The 13,748-nt window shown below is 47.6% G+C and overlaps 1 protein-coding gene and 1 pseudogene across 6 annotated transcripts in view; both read left to right on the plus strand.

Moving 5' to 3' along the window:
- Window positions 1–10,885, plus strand: part of CBFA2T2 (CBFA2/RUNX1 partner transcriptional co-repressor 2) — a 137,001-nt gene extending 126,116 nt beyond the window's left edge. For 4 of the 6 annotated variants that reach the window (XM_027977087.3, XM_042230322.2, XM_060397711.1 and 1 more), the window contains 2 exons: window positions 2,502–2,692; window positions 6,069–10,885. In XM_027977087.3, coding sequence (XP_027832888.1) covers window positions 2,502–2,692; window positions 6,069–6,368 — 491 coding nt within the window. In that variant the 3' untranslated portion in view covers window positions 6,369–10,885. The remainder of the gene's footprint in view (window positions 1–2,501; window positions 2,693–6,068) is intronic. The other 2 variants (XM_027977089.3, XM_060397712.1) reach the window with 1 other exon arrangement.
- On the plus strand, window positions 9,534–13,748 carry LOC101117009 (ATP synthase subunit O, mitochondrial-like; annotated as a pseudogene).

Raw genomic sequence — 13,748 nt, forward strand, 5'->3', positions numbered from 1 at the left:
TAAGGAATGATCCCGATTTAGACACAAATTGTTAAAGAAGCAGTGATATAAAAAAGGACTACACCAAAGCCTTTGACTGTGTGGATCACAACAAACTGTGGAAAATTCTTAAAGAGATGGAAATACCAGACCACCTGACCTGCCTCCTGTGAAATCTGTATGCAGGTCAAGAAGCAACAGTTAGAACTGGATATGGAACAACAGACTGGTTCCAAATAGGAAAAGGAGTATGTCAAGGCTGTATATGGTCACCCTGCCTATTTAACTTATATGTAGAGTACATCATGTGAAATGCTGGGCTGAATGAAGCACAAGCTGGAATCAAGATTGCTGGGAGAAATATCAATAATCTCGGATATGCAGATGACACCACCCTTATGGCAGAAAGCAAAGGAGAACTTAATGAAAGTGAAGGAGAACTTGATGAAAGTTGAAAGAGGAGATTGAAAAAGTTGGCTTAAAACTCAACATTCAGAAAACAAATATCAGGGCATCTGATCCCATCACTTCAATGCAAATAGATGGGGAAACAACAGAAACAGTGAGAGACTTTTTTGGTCTCCAAAATCACTGCAGATGGTGACTACAGCCATGAAATTAAAAAAACGCTTGTTCCTTGGAAGAAAAGCTGTGACCAACCTAGATAGCATATTAAAAAGCAGAGACATTACTTTTCTGACAAAGGTCTGTCTAGTCAAAGCTATGGTTTTTCCAGTAGTCACATATGGATATGAGAGTTGGACTATAAAGAAAGCTGAGCACCGAAGAATTGATGCTTTTGAGCTGTGGTGTTGAAGACTCTTGAGAGTCCCTTGGACTGCAAGGAGATCCAACCAGTCCATCCTAAAGGAAATCAGTCCTGAATATTCATTGAAAGGACTGATGCTGAAGCTGAAACTCCAATACTTTGGTCACCTGATGCAAAAAACTGACTCATTGAAAAAGACCCTGATGTTGGGAAAGATTGAAGGCAAGAGGAGAAGGGGACCACAGCAGATAAGATGGTTGGATGGTATCACTGACGCAATGGACATGAATTTGAGTAGGCTGGAGGAGTTGGTGATGGACAGGGAAGCCTGGTGTGCTGCAGTCCATGGGGTCACAGAGTCAGACACAGCTGAGCAACTGAACTGAACTGGAGCAAAGGAAAGGCAGCCCAGGAAATGCCCACCTGTCAATGAATGATTATGTGAATTTACAGTGTGGCACCACAGAATATTATCTTACCATTAAAACTAATCTGGAAAACTACATAGCACTTCAGAAAAATCTTTGCAGTTGGCAGTGGGGAGGTATATATTATATTACCAAGACATAAAGTAGAATTATGGGAAATGAAAATAGTTATCAGCATCACCCTTGACATTTGGGGTGAAAACTCTTCTTGGCTGGAGCAATATGATGGAAAGTTCTAGGTTGGCAGCCTAGAACCCTGTGTGTGAACCCCCTTTGAACCTCGGCCATGTGCAAGAACCAGGCAGTAAGGGAGTGTCCTTAGGTTTCATGGTTGTCCAGTCTTGTGGACTCAGAAGGAACGTCATTCACATTGGGACCTAGGACTGAGGCTTAGGTGCATACTGTATGTCACCTGGAGTATACATCCTGTGGAAACTAAGCAGGGTCTGATGGGAAGAACTGATTAGGATCCAAGTGGGGTAATAGCAGCTGGGGTTTTTGTAGCCCAGAGCACCTAGCAACCTTCCCAGAACTATATCTTCAGGCAGCATTTCTCCACTAAGTTCAGTCTTCTGTACCTAACTGCCTCCTAGTGATTTGTACCTAGATGCACCTCAGCCTTCTTGCTTACCTCCACACCAGCATTTTGCTCATTATCTGTTTCAATGCACAGCACTTCCATTCTTCACCTTTACCTCCACCTCCAGACCCTTAGGTGCACCAGCCTCATTCTGTCTCACCCCCTCCTCTGTGTTACTTGCTCCTACCGACATTCAGAATCTCTATTTATCAGTCAGATTATTGACCAGCCTCTCAGTTGGTGTCTCTGCCCTCACTCTTTTCATTGTGCGTAGATCCCTTTAGGGTTTCACATTTTCTTTAGAAGGGCCAAATTCCTTAGCGTGAAATACAAGACTAGAAGATTCCTTTCCACCAACCATCTCAACCAAGACACATTTTCCTGATCCTCCTCTGCCACTTACAGACCTGGTCACCTTTCCCCTTGGAATTCTTGTCCCTGATAATGAAAAGTATCATGTCCCCTCAGCCACACTTATACTTGATCACGGTTGTGAAAATATGTTACATCTTAGTCACCGAGGTCGCCTCAGCACCTTGCATAGTGCCGACAAGTGATTGAGTCTGCAGACCCAACAAATGATCACGTGAATAGACAAGTGAAGATAAGAATGAAAGTGAATGCCATTGTCATAAGTATTTTTAGAAGAAAAATCATGTTTCACCTCTGTCCCTTCTTTGAAATGATGTGGAGTAGGAGGGGAGAAATTTCTCGGCCAGTTGATTTTACTGTCACTTTCTTCCAGAAGAAGCTGTGAATAAGGTGAAAATTCAGGCCATGTCAGAAGTACAGAAAGCTGTTGCTGAGGCAGAGCAAAAAGCCTTTGAAGTGATTGCAACTGAGAGAGCTCGAATGGAGCAGACAATAGCGGACGTCAAACGGCAGGCTGCAGAGGACGCCTTTCTCGTCATAAACGAGCAGGAAGAGTCAACGGAGGTCAGAGCACTGGGGGCCGGGGCTGGGGGGACCAAGCCCACTGCTTTCCTCTCAGGTGCAGGGCAGTAAGAGCCAACAGTCCTCTCTTGAACTAGATAATTATAATTTTTATTCAGTTCCCGAGAGGTTTGTTTCTCGATTATTATATTCTTACATATTGGCTCATTATATTGGTTTAAGTTATGAGAAGTCTCCCTGAAGCTTGTGGAACTGCATGGCGACAGTGACCACCCCTGCCTGAGTGGGCTTCCTGGGCGCCATGTACAGAGCTCAGTGTGTTTGTGGTCTTTGTGATCCTCACAAGGGGTTGTGGGTGTTGTTGGAATCCAGCTTTGCCAATGAGGAAACTGTGATTTCGAGAATTTAACTGACCTAATCCCACATCACTGAAGCCAGAGAAAGGCAGGGCAGGGTCCTGCAGTATCCAGTCTGTTTACAAAGAGGCTACTTATTTCATGGATTGAGGGGATAGATCCGGCAGGCCTGCCTGCCTGCCCTGGGACATGGTGGTGCTTTGTACCACTATGAGGAAAAAAATAATTAAAAGGCACATGACAGAAACATCCTAACAGCCCTTTCAAATGTAATGAAATTTTTCTTTAACTTTGATTTCAGTTACTTTTCAGGTTTAAGACGAACTTTTAAGTCCTGAAACAAGTCTGTTTCTATAAATAGGTAAATCCCATGTACTCTCTGGGATATTCCTGAGGTTATAAAGAACTGAGCTTTTTTGTTGGTGGTGGTTTTTTAAACGACAGAAATTTTATTTTCTCATCCTCCTTAAATCTTTCTCAAAGAATAGTGTTAAGCATGACAATGTGAAGATGAACATGGCTGACTATCGTGTGGCCATTGAGAAAGGATGTAGGCAAGTCCTGCTGTAGCCTTTCCAGCTGACTTGGAAGACAATAGTTCCTCTGACTCTCCCCTTTTCCTTCTCCTCTCCTATTTGTTTTTGTTGTGTATTGGATTCATTATAGCCACCCATATCAATATCTATATTCAAGGCACAAAGTGACTTGCAGGTGAGGCATACACTGGCACCCATCCCTGCAAACTTTCCTTCCAAAACAAGGCAGGATAGCAGGGCGTATGCTCTGAGTGAGTTTGTATTGGACCAAGAGAGCTGGTTTCCTCCAGTTCACTCAAAAAGTTCTGCTTGATATCTAGCGGTACCCCTGGAGTTTTTCGTTCATCCTGTGAGAGGTAGTTCGGTACAGCAGAAGGAGCCCAGGAGCCCTGAGCACTCGTCCCAGTTCCCCTCACACTGGGAGTGTCCCCTTCGGGGGTCAGCTCCTTCTCTGTATAGTGGGTGAGTAGCAGCCCCTGTCCTGCTGGTCTCATACTTTTTAAGGAAGATACAATTAGATCACAGCTGTGGAAGTGTTTTTAAACTGCAGTGCACTGTTCAGACAGAAAGGATTTTATTATGTTGTTAACAACGTAGGTGTGGCAGCTCCTACTCTTGCAGAGCAGCTGCGTCCTCTGGGGCCAGACCCAAGCATCTCCCTTGGAATGACACCTCAGGTAGAGATACCCTTCTGTCCCCAGCCTAGATTTCCTGGCAAACGTGATGGGCTAGCAGTTGAGTATAAGATAGGAATCATTTCTCCTTTGAGCCAGGTTTGAAATAAGGTCAGGAAACTTCGGGCTTTGGGTCATTCTGATACAGGTGTTCCCCAGGCCACACCTGGAGTAGTAACTGACATACACTGATGGCCCCTGCTTGTCAAAGGATATTCTGGAATACCATCTCTGACTTCCCTGGCCAGTAACTCAGAAGATTTGTAACCTTCCCCCATAAATTACAAGGTCTGTTTGGCCATGTGCTTTGCTCCATCTTTGAGGAATGCTGATTTGAAGGGTGATGACCACAGTAATTCTTTCATCATGTTTTTGGCAAAGCCACAGAGATAGGGAATGCAAATTGTCCTTTTCACCCTAGCTTTTCAGTGGTGGTCAAGGTGAAAGCACCGTTGATTTAATCCTCTGGCCCAGTTTGAGATGTTCTTGCAGACTTGGACAGAGGAAGTAAAGGCCTGTGTTTCCACAACAGCTCCATGAAACACATTCCCCACAAGCAGTACTGTTTGACCAAAGCATTGTCTGGAGTCAGCCTTTCAGAGTGTGAAATTTTCTGGAATATAGCTTGCTTGAGGATCTGTGAAGATCCTAAGAATGACATCTGTCCCTGATTCTGGTTCTCCAGTGTTGGTGTTAACAAGGTTGGGAAAGTCCCTGGAGTGTATTTCCTGAGATGTCTCTAGTATTGGAAGGGATCTTCAGTCCTTTCTGTTGCTCTTTGAAACTAAGTGTGTCCCTTGAGAATAGTAGAGACAGGAGGCCCAGGTTCCAGGTTTTGCACAGCCACGTGATCGTTTTATAAGCTCAGACAAGCCCTGCCTACCAGCCCTCAGTGTCCCATCTAACTGCACAGTGCAGGAGGCGGGGGACCTCAAGGTCCCTTTTTGCTCTTATCAGTCATTTGTTGTTGTTGTTTATTAGTTGTTTTTACACTTGAGGAAGAGACAGCATCTTTCTTCCTTGATCATCAGGCCAGGCCTCATAATTGGCTTCTGCCATTCTGCAGAGCCTGCAGGGGAGGGCGCAGCTGGCTGATCAAATCCATAAGTGGGTTGTGGAGACCTTAGGTGTAAAACACTCATGTGTCAGGGAGGAGAGTACCAAGGGGCAGGTGTGGGAGCAAAAAATAGGAAGGGAACTCCCTGACGTAGACCTTGGGGCCTTAGGTTCTGAGGTATTGCAGGGGCTCTTGTAAACAGACCAGAAGTAGTCCCATGATCCCCAGCCCACCTCTGACGGGATGTATCACTGAATGGAGAATGGGCACAGAGCGAGTAGCACAGCTTCCCTCACTCGTGGCCACCCAGCCTAGTACCCTCGCAGGTGACTTGTGTTTTAAAGATTTCAGGTGTTGTCAGTGAACACAGTCAAGATCATTTCTGCATTGCAAAGGGTAGGAAAGAAAACTATCTAAAGCACATTTGTGGTCTTGGAACAGATAGCTATAATGTGGGAGCCTGGTTTGGTTTGGTTTGGTCACTGAGGATTAAAATGAATCAAAACAAGGAGTTGTTGCCTTCAGCAGGACTTGCTCCTGCGCTACAGTGATGTGTGCATGTCTTCACATTCCCTTGTGTCGCTGTCCCCGCAGCCCAGGGTAGGTAGTTTTCCTGAAACACAGAAGTAAACAGAAAGCAGCAGCAGGGCAGGCAGTACAGGCACAGGGGCATGCAGCTCCAGAGCCCACACTCTCCCCACACGGCCCCGCCGCCTCTTCTGCAGAGGAGCTGGCACGTGATGGCAAGCATGCCCCCCAGGATCCCAGCAGCTGACCGATGCCTGTGTCTTGCAGAACTGCTGGAACTGTGGCCGCAAAGCCAGTGAAACCTGCAGTGGCTGCAACATCGCACGATACTGCGGCTCTTTCTGCCAGCATAAGGATTGGGAGCGGCATCACCGCCTCTGTGGCCAGAACCTGCACGGCCAGAGTCCCCACAGCCAGAGCCGACCCCTGCTTCCTGGAGGGAGGGGCTCCTCAGCCCGGTCCGCCGACTGCAGCGTCCCCAGTCCAGCCCTGGACAAGACCTCGGCAACCACCTCACGCTCCTCCACACCAGCCTCTGTGACAGCCATCGACACCAACGGACTCTGAGCCCCAGACTCACTTCCCCCGGCAACCTCACAGCACGACAGGACTCCGCACAGAAGGCTGGCATTGTGAAGCAGTGCCAGTTGCTGTTGGGTCATCATCCAGAAGAGAAGTGGAGGCAGGAAGACTTCAAGCCCCCGCCTGTCCACACACTTGTCCATTTCCCACCTGTGTGCACATGGCCGCTGGCTGGAGCTGCCTCCTCCATAGCTTCCAAGCTTGCTCTCCCAGCTAAAGCTGGCATGGCCAGCCACTTTTCCATGTAGACCACCAGCTCCTCCCTGCCTTGTGAGAAAGCCGACTGTCAGGTGTGCCCAGTCAAGCTGGAGGCAGCTCGCGCCTTCACCGTCTCCTGCTCCAACGTCCTTCCACGACAGAGGCCTGGAGACTGATAGCAAGCCGGAAAGGAGGGCGCGCTCTCACCGGGAGTGGCTCCTCTGCCCCTGAACAGTTCCCTGAGCCCATTTCCACCCTCAGCAGGTGCCACTGATTAGTCCCTGGGGAATTGGGCAGGCAGAAAGCAGCACTCAGGACACCCTCATCGGCCCTGCCGTTCAGATGTAAGATTTTCAGAAACCATAGGAAGAAGTCACCATTTCAGTAAAAGCACCCATAATAAAAAATAAAACTTCCACCAAGCATCACAGATCATGTTGGACAAGATTTTCCAGCCTGGCTGGCTATTTTAGTTTGGGACCTGTTTTTTTTCTCTCTCTCTCTTTTTTGATTTTGCTTATGCAGAAAATAGTTTTCAGCGCATGGATTGGTCTGAGGGAGAATGAGACTCGATTATGGATTGTCTGTTCTCTCTGAGCATGTTGGCCAGACTAGTGCCATCACGTTATCGAATGGATCAACTGTTGGAGATGCAGAAACTCTTGTCACCACTTGGCTCTTTGCACAGTCGTCTTGTTCTGTGTCCTTTTATCTCAGACCGTGCATGTCCAGATCACTGGGTAGATCTTCTTCCCATGGTCTCTGTTTGGCCCCTCTGAAGCCATAGTTGACCCATAGGATGTGATGTGGTGTGGCTGTGACTTGCCTCACCCATCAAGGCCTGGTCACTGCTGAGCAACCCTTTTGGACCTGAAAGAATTCTTCAGACTTTGTCATTATATGTCCTATGTCAGTTTATTATTGGGCATACAATCCTGTTTTCCTTCTCTAATTTTGTTGATACCTACCCTCTTTGAGCTAAGAAAAGTTCCCTGAAATGTGACAACCATTTGTGAGAGCCTGACCAATTTTTCTTCCTGTTTTCAGGGAGTTTTTCCAGCTGCTTACCTGATTGTCCAAACATGATACCACCTATACTCCCTTTAAAATGTTAGGAATTGCCACACACGTTCTTCCTTGCCATTCAAGTTTTATTGGGAGCCCAAGGACCCTGGCCCTCCCCTTCTCCAACTCCAAGCCTCTAGCACCCTCTTGCACCAAGGAGTGAGTTGGTTGGCCCTGCTCCTGCCGACCCTTGAAAGCCCAGCTTTAGACGGCCATTTTCTGCACATTGACCAGAGTGAACTGAAAGCTCCCAGTAAGGTATCAGCATAGGTAGCGTTATCCTTACATGTAGGTATATCTTACTTTAAAAACTAAGTCTCAGGACCTCCCTAGTGGTCCAGTGGCTATGTTTCTGTGCTCCAAATGCAGAGAGCCAGGGTTCTATCCCTGGTCAGGGAACTAGATTCCACAAGCTACAACTAAGACCCAGAGTAGCCAAGTAAATAAATAAGTAAAAATGCTAAGTCCTTAATTTACCTTACTCAAGGATTTTCTGTCTTAAACTCAGTATGAGGCACCATTAAAATATCCAGAGTTCTGCTGTGTGAAGTAAGGTATACCCAGAGAAAGAATAACAGAATAGTTGCTTTATTGTTCAGCTTTCCTTTAGTTGCCGCAGTTGAGGTATCCTGCCTAACAGAGATGAAACCAGAACCCCAGACAGGAGTTGCCTGCATTTCCCTGAGAAGAGATGTCCCTTGAGAGGTGGTCACTGAGCCTACAAATCTGGTGGCAGCAAGAGGGTGTCTCATGGTGTCCACTGGGTCTGACCTCAGCTCCCTTTTTTGTCGGCAAGTTGGATGAACACCTAGGTGTGTCCTGTAAGTCTTCAGTGGCCGAGCCAGGGCAGCTCAGGCTTTCTTGGGTTGGAATAAAGAGCAAAAGCCAACCAAGCACTGTTCGTCAGACTCGATGTCAGTCTGTGCAGCTAAGGTTTAGTTTAGTGTGCAGGTAAGTCCTAGCTGACTTCTGTGGACTGTGGGTCCAATGACAGCTTAGTTTTCAGAATTTCTGTAATGCTGTTCTAAACTGCTTTGCTCACGTGCCACCCAAAGACCAAGCTAAAGATTTCAGCAGTGTTCCACACTGCGATTCAGTTCTCAGGCCTGGTGCTGTATTCATTTTGGTCAGTTTCACATGCCGGTTGCTAGGGCATCTGTCCAGAACTTCCGATTTATATGTAAAGAATCCCTTTCTCCAGCTCCCTCTCTTCTGAAAGTCTCAGCTCTCTGGTTGGAGTTGGGAGGAGAAGGGACAGTCTTGGAATGGGGTGAGGGGACTGGAGGGGCAGGGCTGAGTCCAGGTTCCCCACTCGGTTTCCCGTGTCTGCTGATAACCACATTGATGGTGCAGATTCAGGCTCCCCCCTTTCATCTAGTTAGATTTAAAGCATCTTAATGTAATCAGACTGCTTAGAGGACCGACCTTTACAGTGTAAGAGGACAAAGACATGGTGGTGGTACTGAGGTGTCGTCAGCGCTCCTGGGCTCTCCAGTGTTATCCTAGGGATCAAAAGTAAGTGCGACAAGCAGTGGCACATCACTCCTCTGCCCAGTAGGGATGGTTGCAGGAGCCAGAGGAGACTGGAAGTAGCCAGCATGGGAGCTGTTTTAAACGTTCTGAGGGAAGCTTTAGGGCCGGATCCTCAGAGCTTCAGTCATCCTCTGGCCCCACTGCCTGCTCCACCCAGTGGTGAAAACAGACTCAGGTTCGTTCCATCTGCTCAGAAATGAGCAGCCCTCCTCCTGAGTGTGAGAGCTTCACCTGGGGGCTTCCTTGCGGCTCTCAGGATGGGGCTCAGTCATGCCACCCTGAGGTCACAGAGCAGATGCACCTTTTCTTGGACAGTGCTGAGTCCTGTGTGTCTCAGTGGATTTTAGTCTGGAAATGAGACCCGTCACCCTGGCCAAGGTCCATGCCTGGCACTGGCTGCTGCGGGCCCTCTGCCGTGTAGATGACTTTTGCACATCTGGGCCAGTGGCTCCACCTGGAGCTCCTCACTTCTTGGTGTCAACGTGAGCATCTTCAGCTTCTAGACAGAAAATCTCCACTCCACATTGTACAGCCTTGTCCCAGAGTCAGATGGAGCCCCAGTGCTGTCACCTGCTTGCAAAGGGCAGACCTTGTGGGCCGTTCCAGAAGAGATCTCAGCAAGTGGGCTTGAAGTTTCAACAACACAATTAAAATTGTGTGGTCATGAGTTCTTCAGGATGAAAGCATGAATAATGACCACATGGCTGTTTGTCCTGGAAACTGTAGATGAGATTATGGATTGAGTAAATCATTTAGAACTCGTCTTTGAGGCTTTCTTCAGAACTGGTTTCCAGGCTCCCGGGACAATAGACCAAGCCAGCTTTCTTAGATTTTTTTTTTTTTCCTTAAGCAATTTACAGAGAACTGGGTGGTAGCAGTAAGAAAAACCAAATGTAAGAAAAACCAGAGAGAAATGGACTGTTCCAGCATGGGCCAACCAGCCAGCTGTTGGGACTCCGTCCTGGGGTGGGGGTGGGGGTGGGGTACTGGGCAAGCTGTTGAATAGGGCCCTTTCCAACTGAGTGTCTGTAGTTCTTGTGAAACCAAAATGTTGACTACCTGCCTCTTTGCCCACGTGCATTGACATGCTCAATTCCAAAGATGATGGTGCAGGCAACCTTTTCCATCATGAGCCAGGAGAAGGTTGAGGCCTGAGGGCGGCCTTTGCCTCCCCGCTTCGCCTCCACAGCCCCAGAGATGGCGCTTCCCCTGCTCTCCATCTGGTCAGACTCACAACTGCCCAGTGTACACTCACTGATGCTTATACCAAATAGGGCACGTGCGGCTGGCGGCTGGCAGGGACAGCCCCGGGCCTGCGTTGGAGTTGGCAGAGAGAAGCGGCAATAAGCATTAGGCGGATGGCTGAAAGTGCTGTTTGGCTCAGAGGCCTTCAGTCCACTTTCACAGCTTTCCAAGTTCCTGATGAGGCTACAAAAGCTCCATCCACAGAGAAAGCCAATAATGTAAATAAATCCAAAACTGAGCTTCCAAGCGTGGTTTTTTAAGGGGGATGATGAATGTGAAGCCACCCACAGGATGCGGTAGAGTTGATTTTTTTCTGTGCTTTGTCATTTTACTCTGATAGGAACTTTTGTTACTTAACTCTGTGCATAACTTATTTAATGTACTGTATAAATGAACCAAAACTGTTAAATATGTATTTAGTTTGTTCTACTTCAAGTAGTCAATAAAAAGGCTATATTCCTTTTCTGACTCAAGCTGGAATGGGACTAGGAGGGAAGGTGATGCGTAGACTTGTGTAAGACATCCTGCCAGCAGGCTTCTACGTCGCCTCTGCCTTGTTCCTCGATCTGCTAGGAGGTGGTTCTGGCTGCTGGAACTCTGGGAAGCAAGTGCCAACAACACTCTACAGATGCTCCCAGCTCCGTGTTAGCTCTTCACCAATAAGTGAACCTTTAACGAGGAAAATAACCACAGAAAGTTTGAAGAATAGCATAGTGGCTCTGTAGGTCCTTTTTCTTTTCCAGTAACTTATTTCCTTAAACATTTTTTAACATACCTGGATTTGGGAATATTCATTTCCTTTTTACACGGATGTTAAATCGTAAGTTCACTGTTGCCTTCATGTCTATTTGCTTACTAGTTGTATGATCTCATCAAGGCCGTGTTTTGCTTGTCTGATTTGGCCACACTACGTGGCTCGCGGAGGATCCGAGTTCTCCTCCCCAGGCTTGAACCCTGGTGCTCATCAGTGAGCATGGAGTCCTAACCCCTAGACTGCCAGAGAGTTCCCTCAAGGCCATGATTTTCCTTAACTCCTCACCTCTTGTTGGGCAGCTGGATTGCTTCAGGTTTTCCCTCATGTACTAAAGTGAACATCTTCCTAAGCATGATTTCCTTCTTTGGGGTAATTTTCCAGTGGGATTTCTGGAACTGGACATTTCTTGGGTCCTTGACTGTGTGTCCAGACTGCCTCCCCTGAAAGCCCACCAGCTTGCTGTGCCTCCAACAGGACCCACGTAGTACTTCGTGTGGCTCTGAGGTAGCCTGGCCAGCTGAGCCGTGATGGTTGCTACAGGCACACCTGTACATGTGAGGTCTTGGGCTGTCCGGTTTCCTGGCCAGAGACCATTTCCCATGGGCCCGACTGGCCCCAGCCTCACTCCTGTCACCTAGATACCCATTTCTGGAAAGTAAGTAGCCCTAGAACCACTGAGCAGCCTTGCCCTGGAGGCTTGTTGGCACCATCAGCTTCACAGGCCCCCGAAACGCAAAGGGAGAAGTTGGTTACTAGGTCTCAGTGTTGGGAAAAGGATCGCCGTGGCCCTAGAAGGCGAGATGGGGGCTTAACCATATGAACTTCCATGCAGATGGTGCCAACTGCCAATCTTTCTCAGCAGCTGCCCAGCACTGCCCTCCACCACCCAGCGGATCTCAAGCCTGTGACTGTAAGTTAAAACTGCACTAGTAATTCAGTACAGTAGAGGAAAACTCCTTGAGGGCAAAAGAAATTCAAAGAAGTCAAAAGTTTAAGGGACTGTACAAAATGAAGCAACGACCGAGACCTCTCCGTGAAGCCAGGGCAGTGGCTTTGGCCTCAGTGAGAAGGCAAGCAGGGGAAACTGACCAGAGCCTCTAATGTCTGCTCTCTCCTGGGGCTAAGATCAGATTCTCCTTACTCCAGAGGTCAAAGAATACTTGGACTGAGGAATTAAGATGACTCCAGGTTTGTATTTCCTGGGATCTGGCAGAAGCAAAAATGCAAATCCTCTAGAGAAAAATATTAAAACAGCAATCATATTATTATATATCAACCAAGTGTAAGTTGTCCATAAACTAAAGTTCATATCTGAGCAAATGAGCCGTTATGAGCAACAGCAGCACTAACAATAAACTGATTTAGCGCTCACCCCAGGTGGTGCTCGTGGTAAAGAAACCACTTGCTAATGTAGGAGATGGAGACGTGGGTTTCATCCCTGGATCGGGAAGATCCCCTGGAGGAGGGCATGGCAACCCACTCCAGTATTCCTGCCTGGAGAATACCATGGACAGAGGAGCCTGGTGGGCTACAGCCTATGGGGTTGCAAAGAGTCGGACATGACTAAAGTGACTTAGCACACATGCACACAACTTGGTTTGACCCAGAGGTGCCCAGGAAAGGACAGCCACCCCAGCAGTGTCTGGACTCTCCAGATACTGTCCAGGGGCAATGTTCCAGGACATCTGTGCTGAGGTCATTCATCAAGCTTGTGAGGCCACCTGTTCAGATATAGGGTATCGAAGGTCACTATGCCACTGCTCTTTATTCTGCTGCATCTAAACAGAATAAATTGGAGTGAGTAGCAAAAGAATTGTTGAGATTGTCACGAATCTTGAAGGAATCTGAAAAGGCTGCTTCTATTATGAATCATGTAAAGCGTTACATTAACATAAAAAGCCTAAGTGACGCTACAGCAAAAAAGGTTTTCTGCCCTCAACCAGTTGGATCAACTTGCTTGCAGTAGAGACTGGCTTGAACACTCCTCCCTGGAGCCATCGCTGTGATGAGTCTCCCTCCACTGCAGAGAAGGGAGGACCTTGGACAGTTTGCACCGCAGCTCCTTTAGATGAAGCTACTCTTACGGAAGTAAAGCCTGTCCTAGGGACTTCCCTAGCAGTCCAGTGTTGAGGAATCTACCTGCCAATGCAAGGGACATGGGTTCCATCCCTGGTTCGGGAAGATTCCTCACACTTCGGTGGAACTAGGCACCTGGACCACAGCTACTGAGCTGCAACCCCTGAAGCCTGCACACCACCCTCTGCAGCAAGAGAAGCTGCCGCAGCGAGGAGCCTGCACACCACTAGAGTAGCCCCTGCTCGCTGCAACGAGAGAAAGCCCACGCACAGCAATGAAGACCCAACCACATAGCCTAAATTTAAAAAAAAAAAAAGAAGGAAAGGTCCTGAAGAGCTAAGTAAAGGCCAAGTACTGAAACTGGAAGTTAAGACTGATCCATCAGTCATGGGTGGAATGATTGGAGAGAAATATATCTGCAAAAATCAACATTCAGAAGTTGAGCAAAGCACTGCAGATTTTCAAAGTGTCGATTTTTCTCAGTGGAAATTCTT

The sequence above is a fragment of the Ovis aries genome, chromosome 13 (assembly GCF_016772045.2).
Source record: "Ovis aries strain OAR_USU_Benz2616 breed Rambouillet chromosome 13, ARS-UI_Ramb_v3.0, whole genome shotgun sequence".
NCBI lineage: Eukaryota > Metazoa > Chordata > Mammalia > Artiodactyla > Bovidae > Ovis > Ovis aries.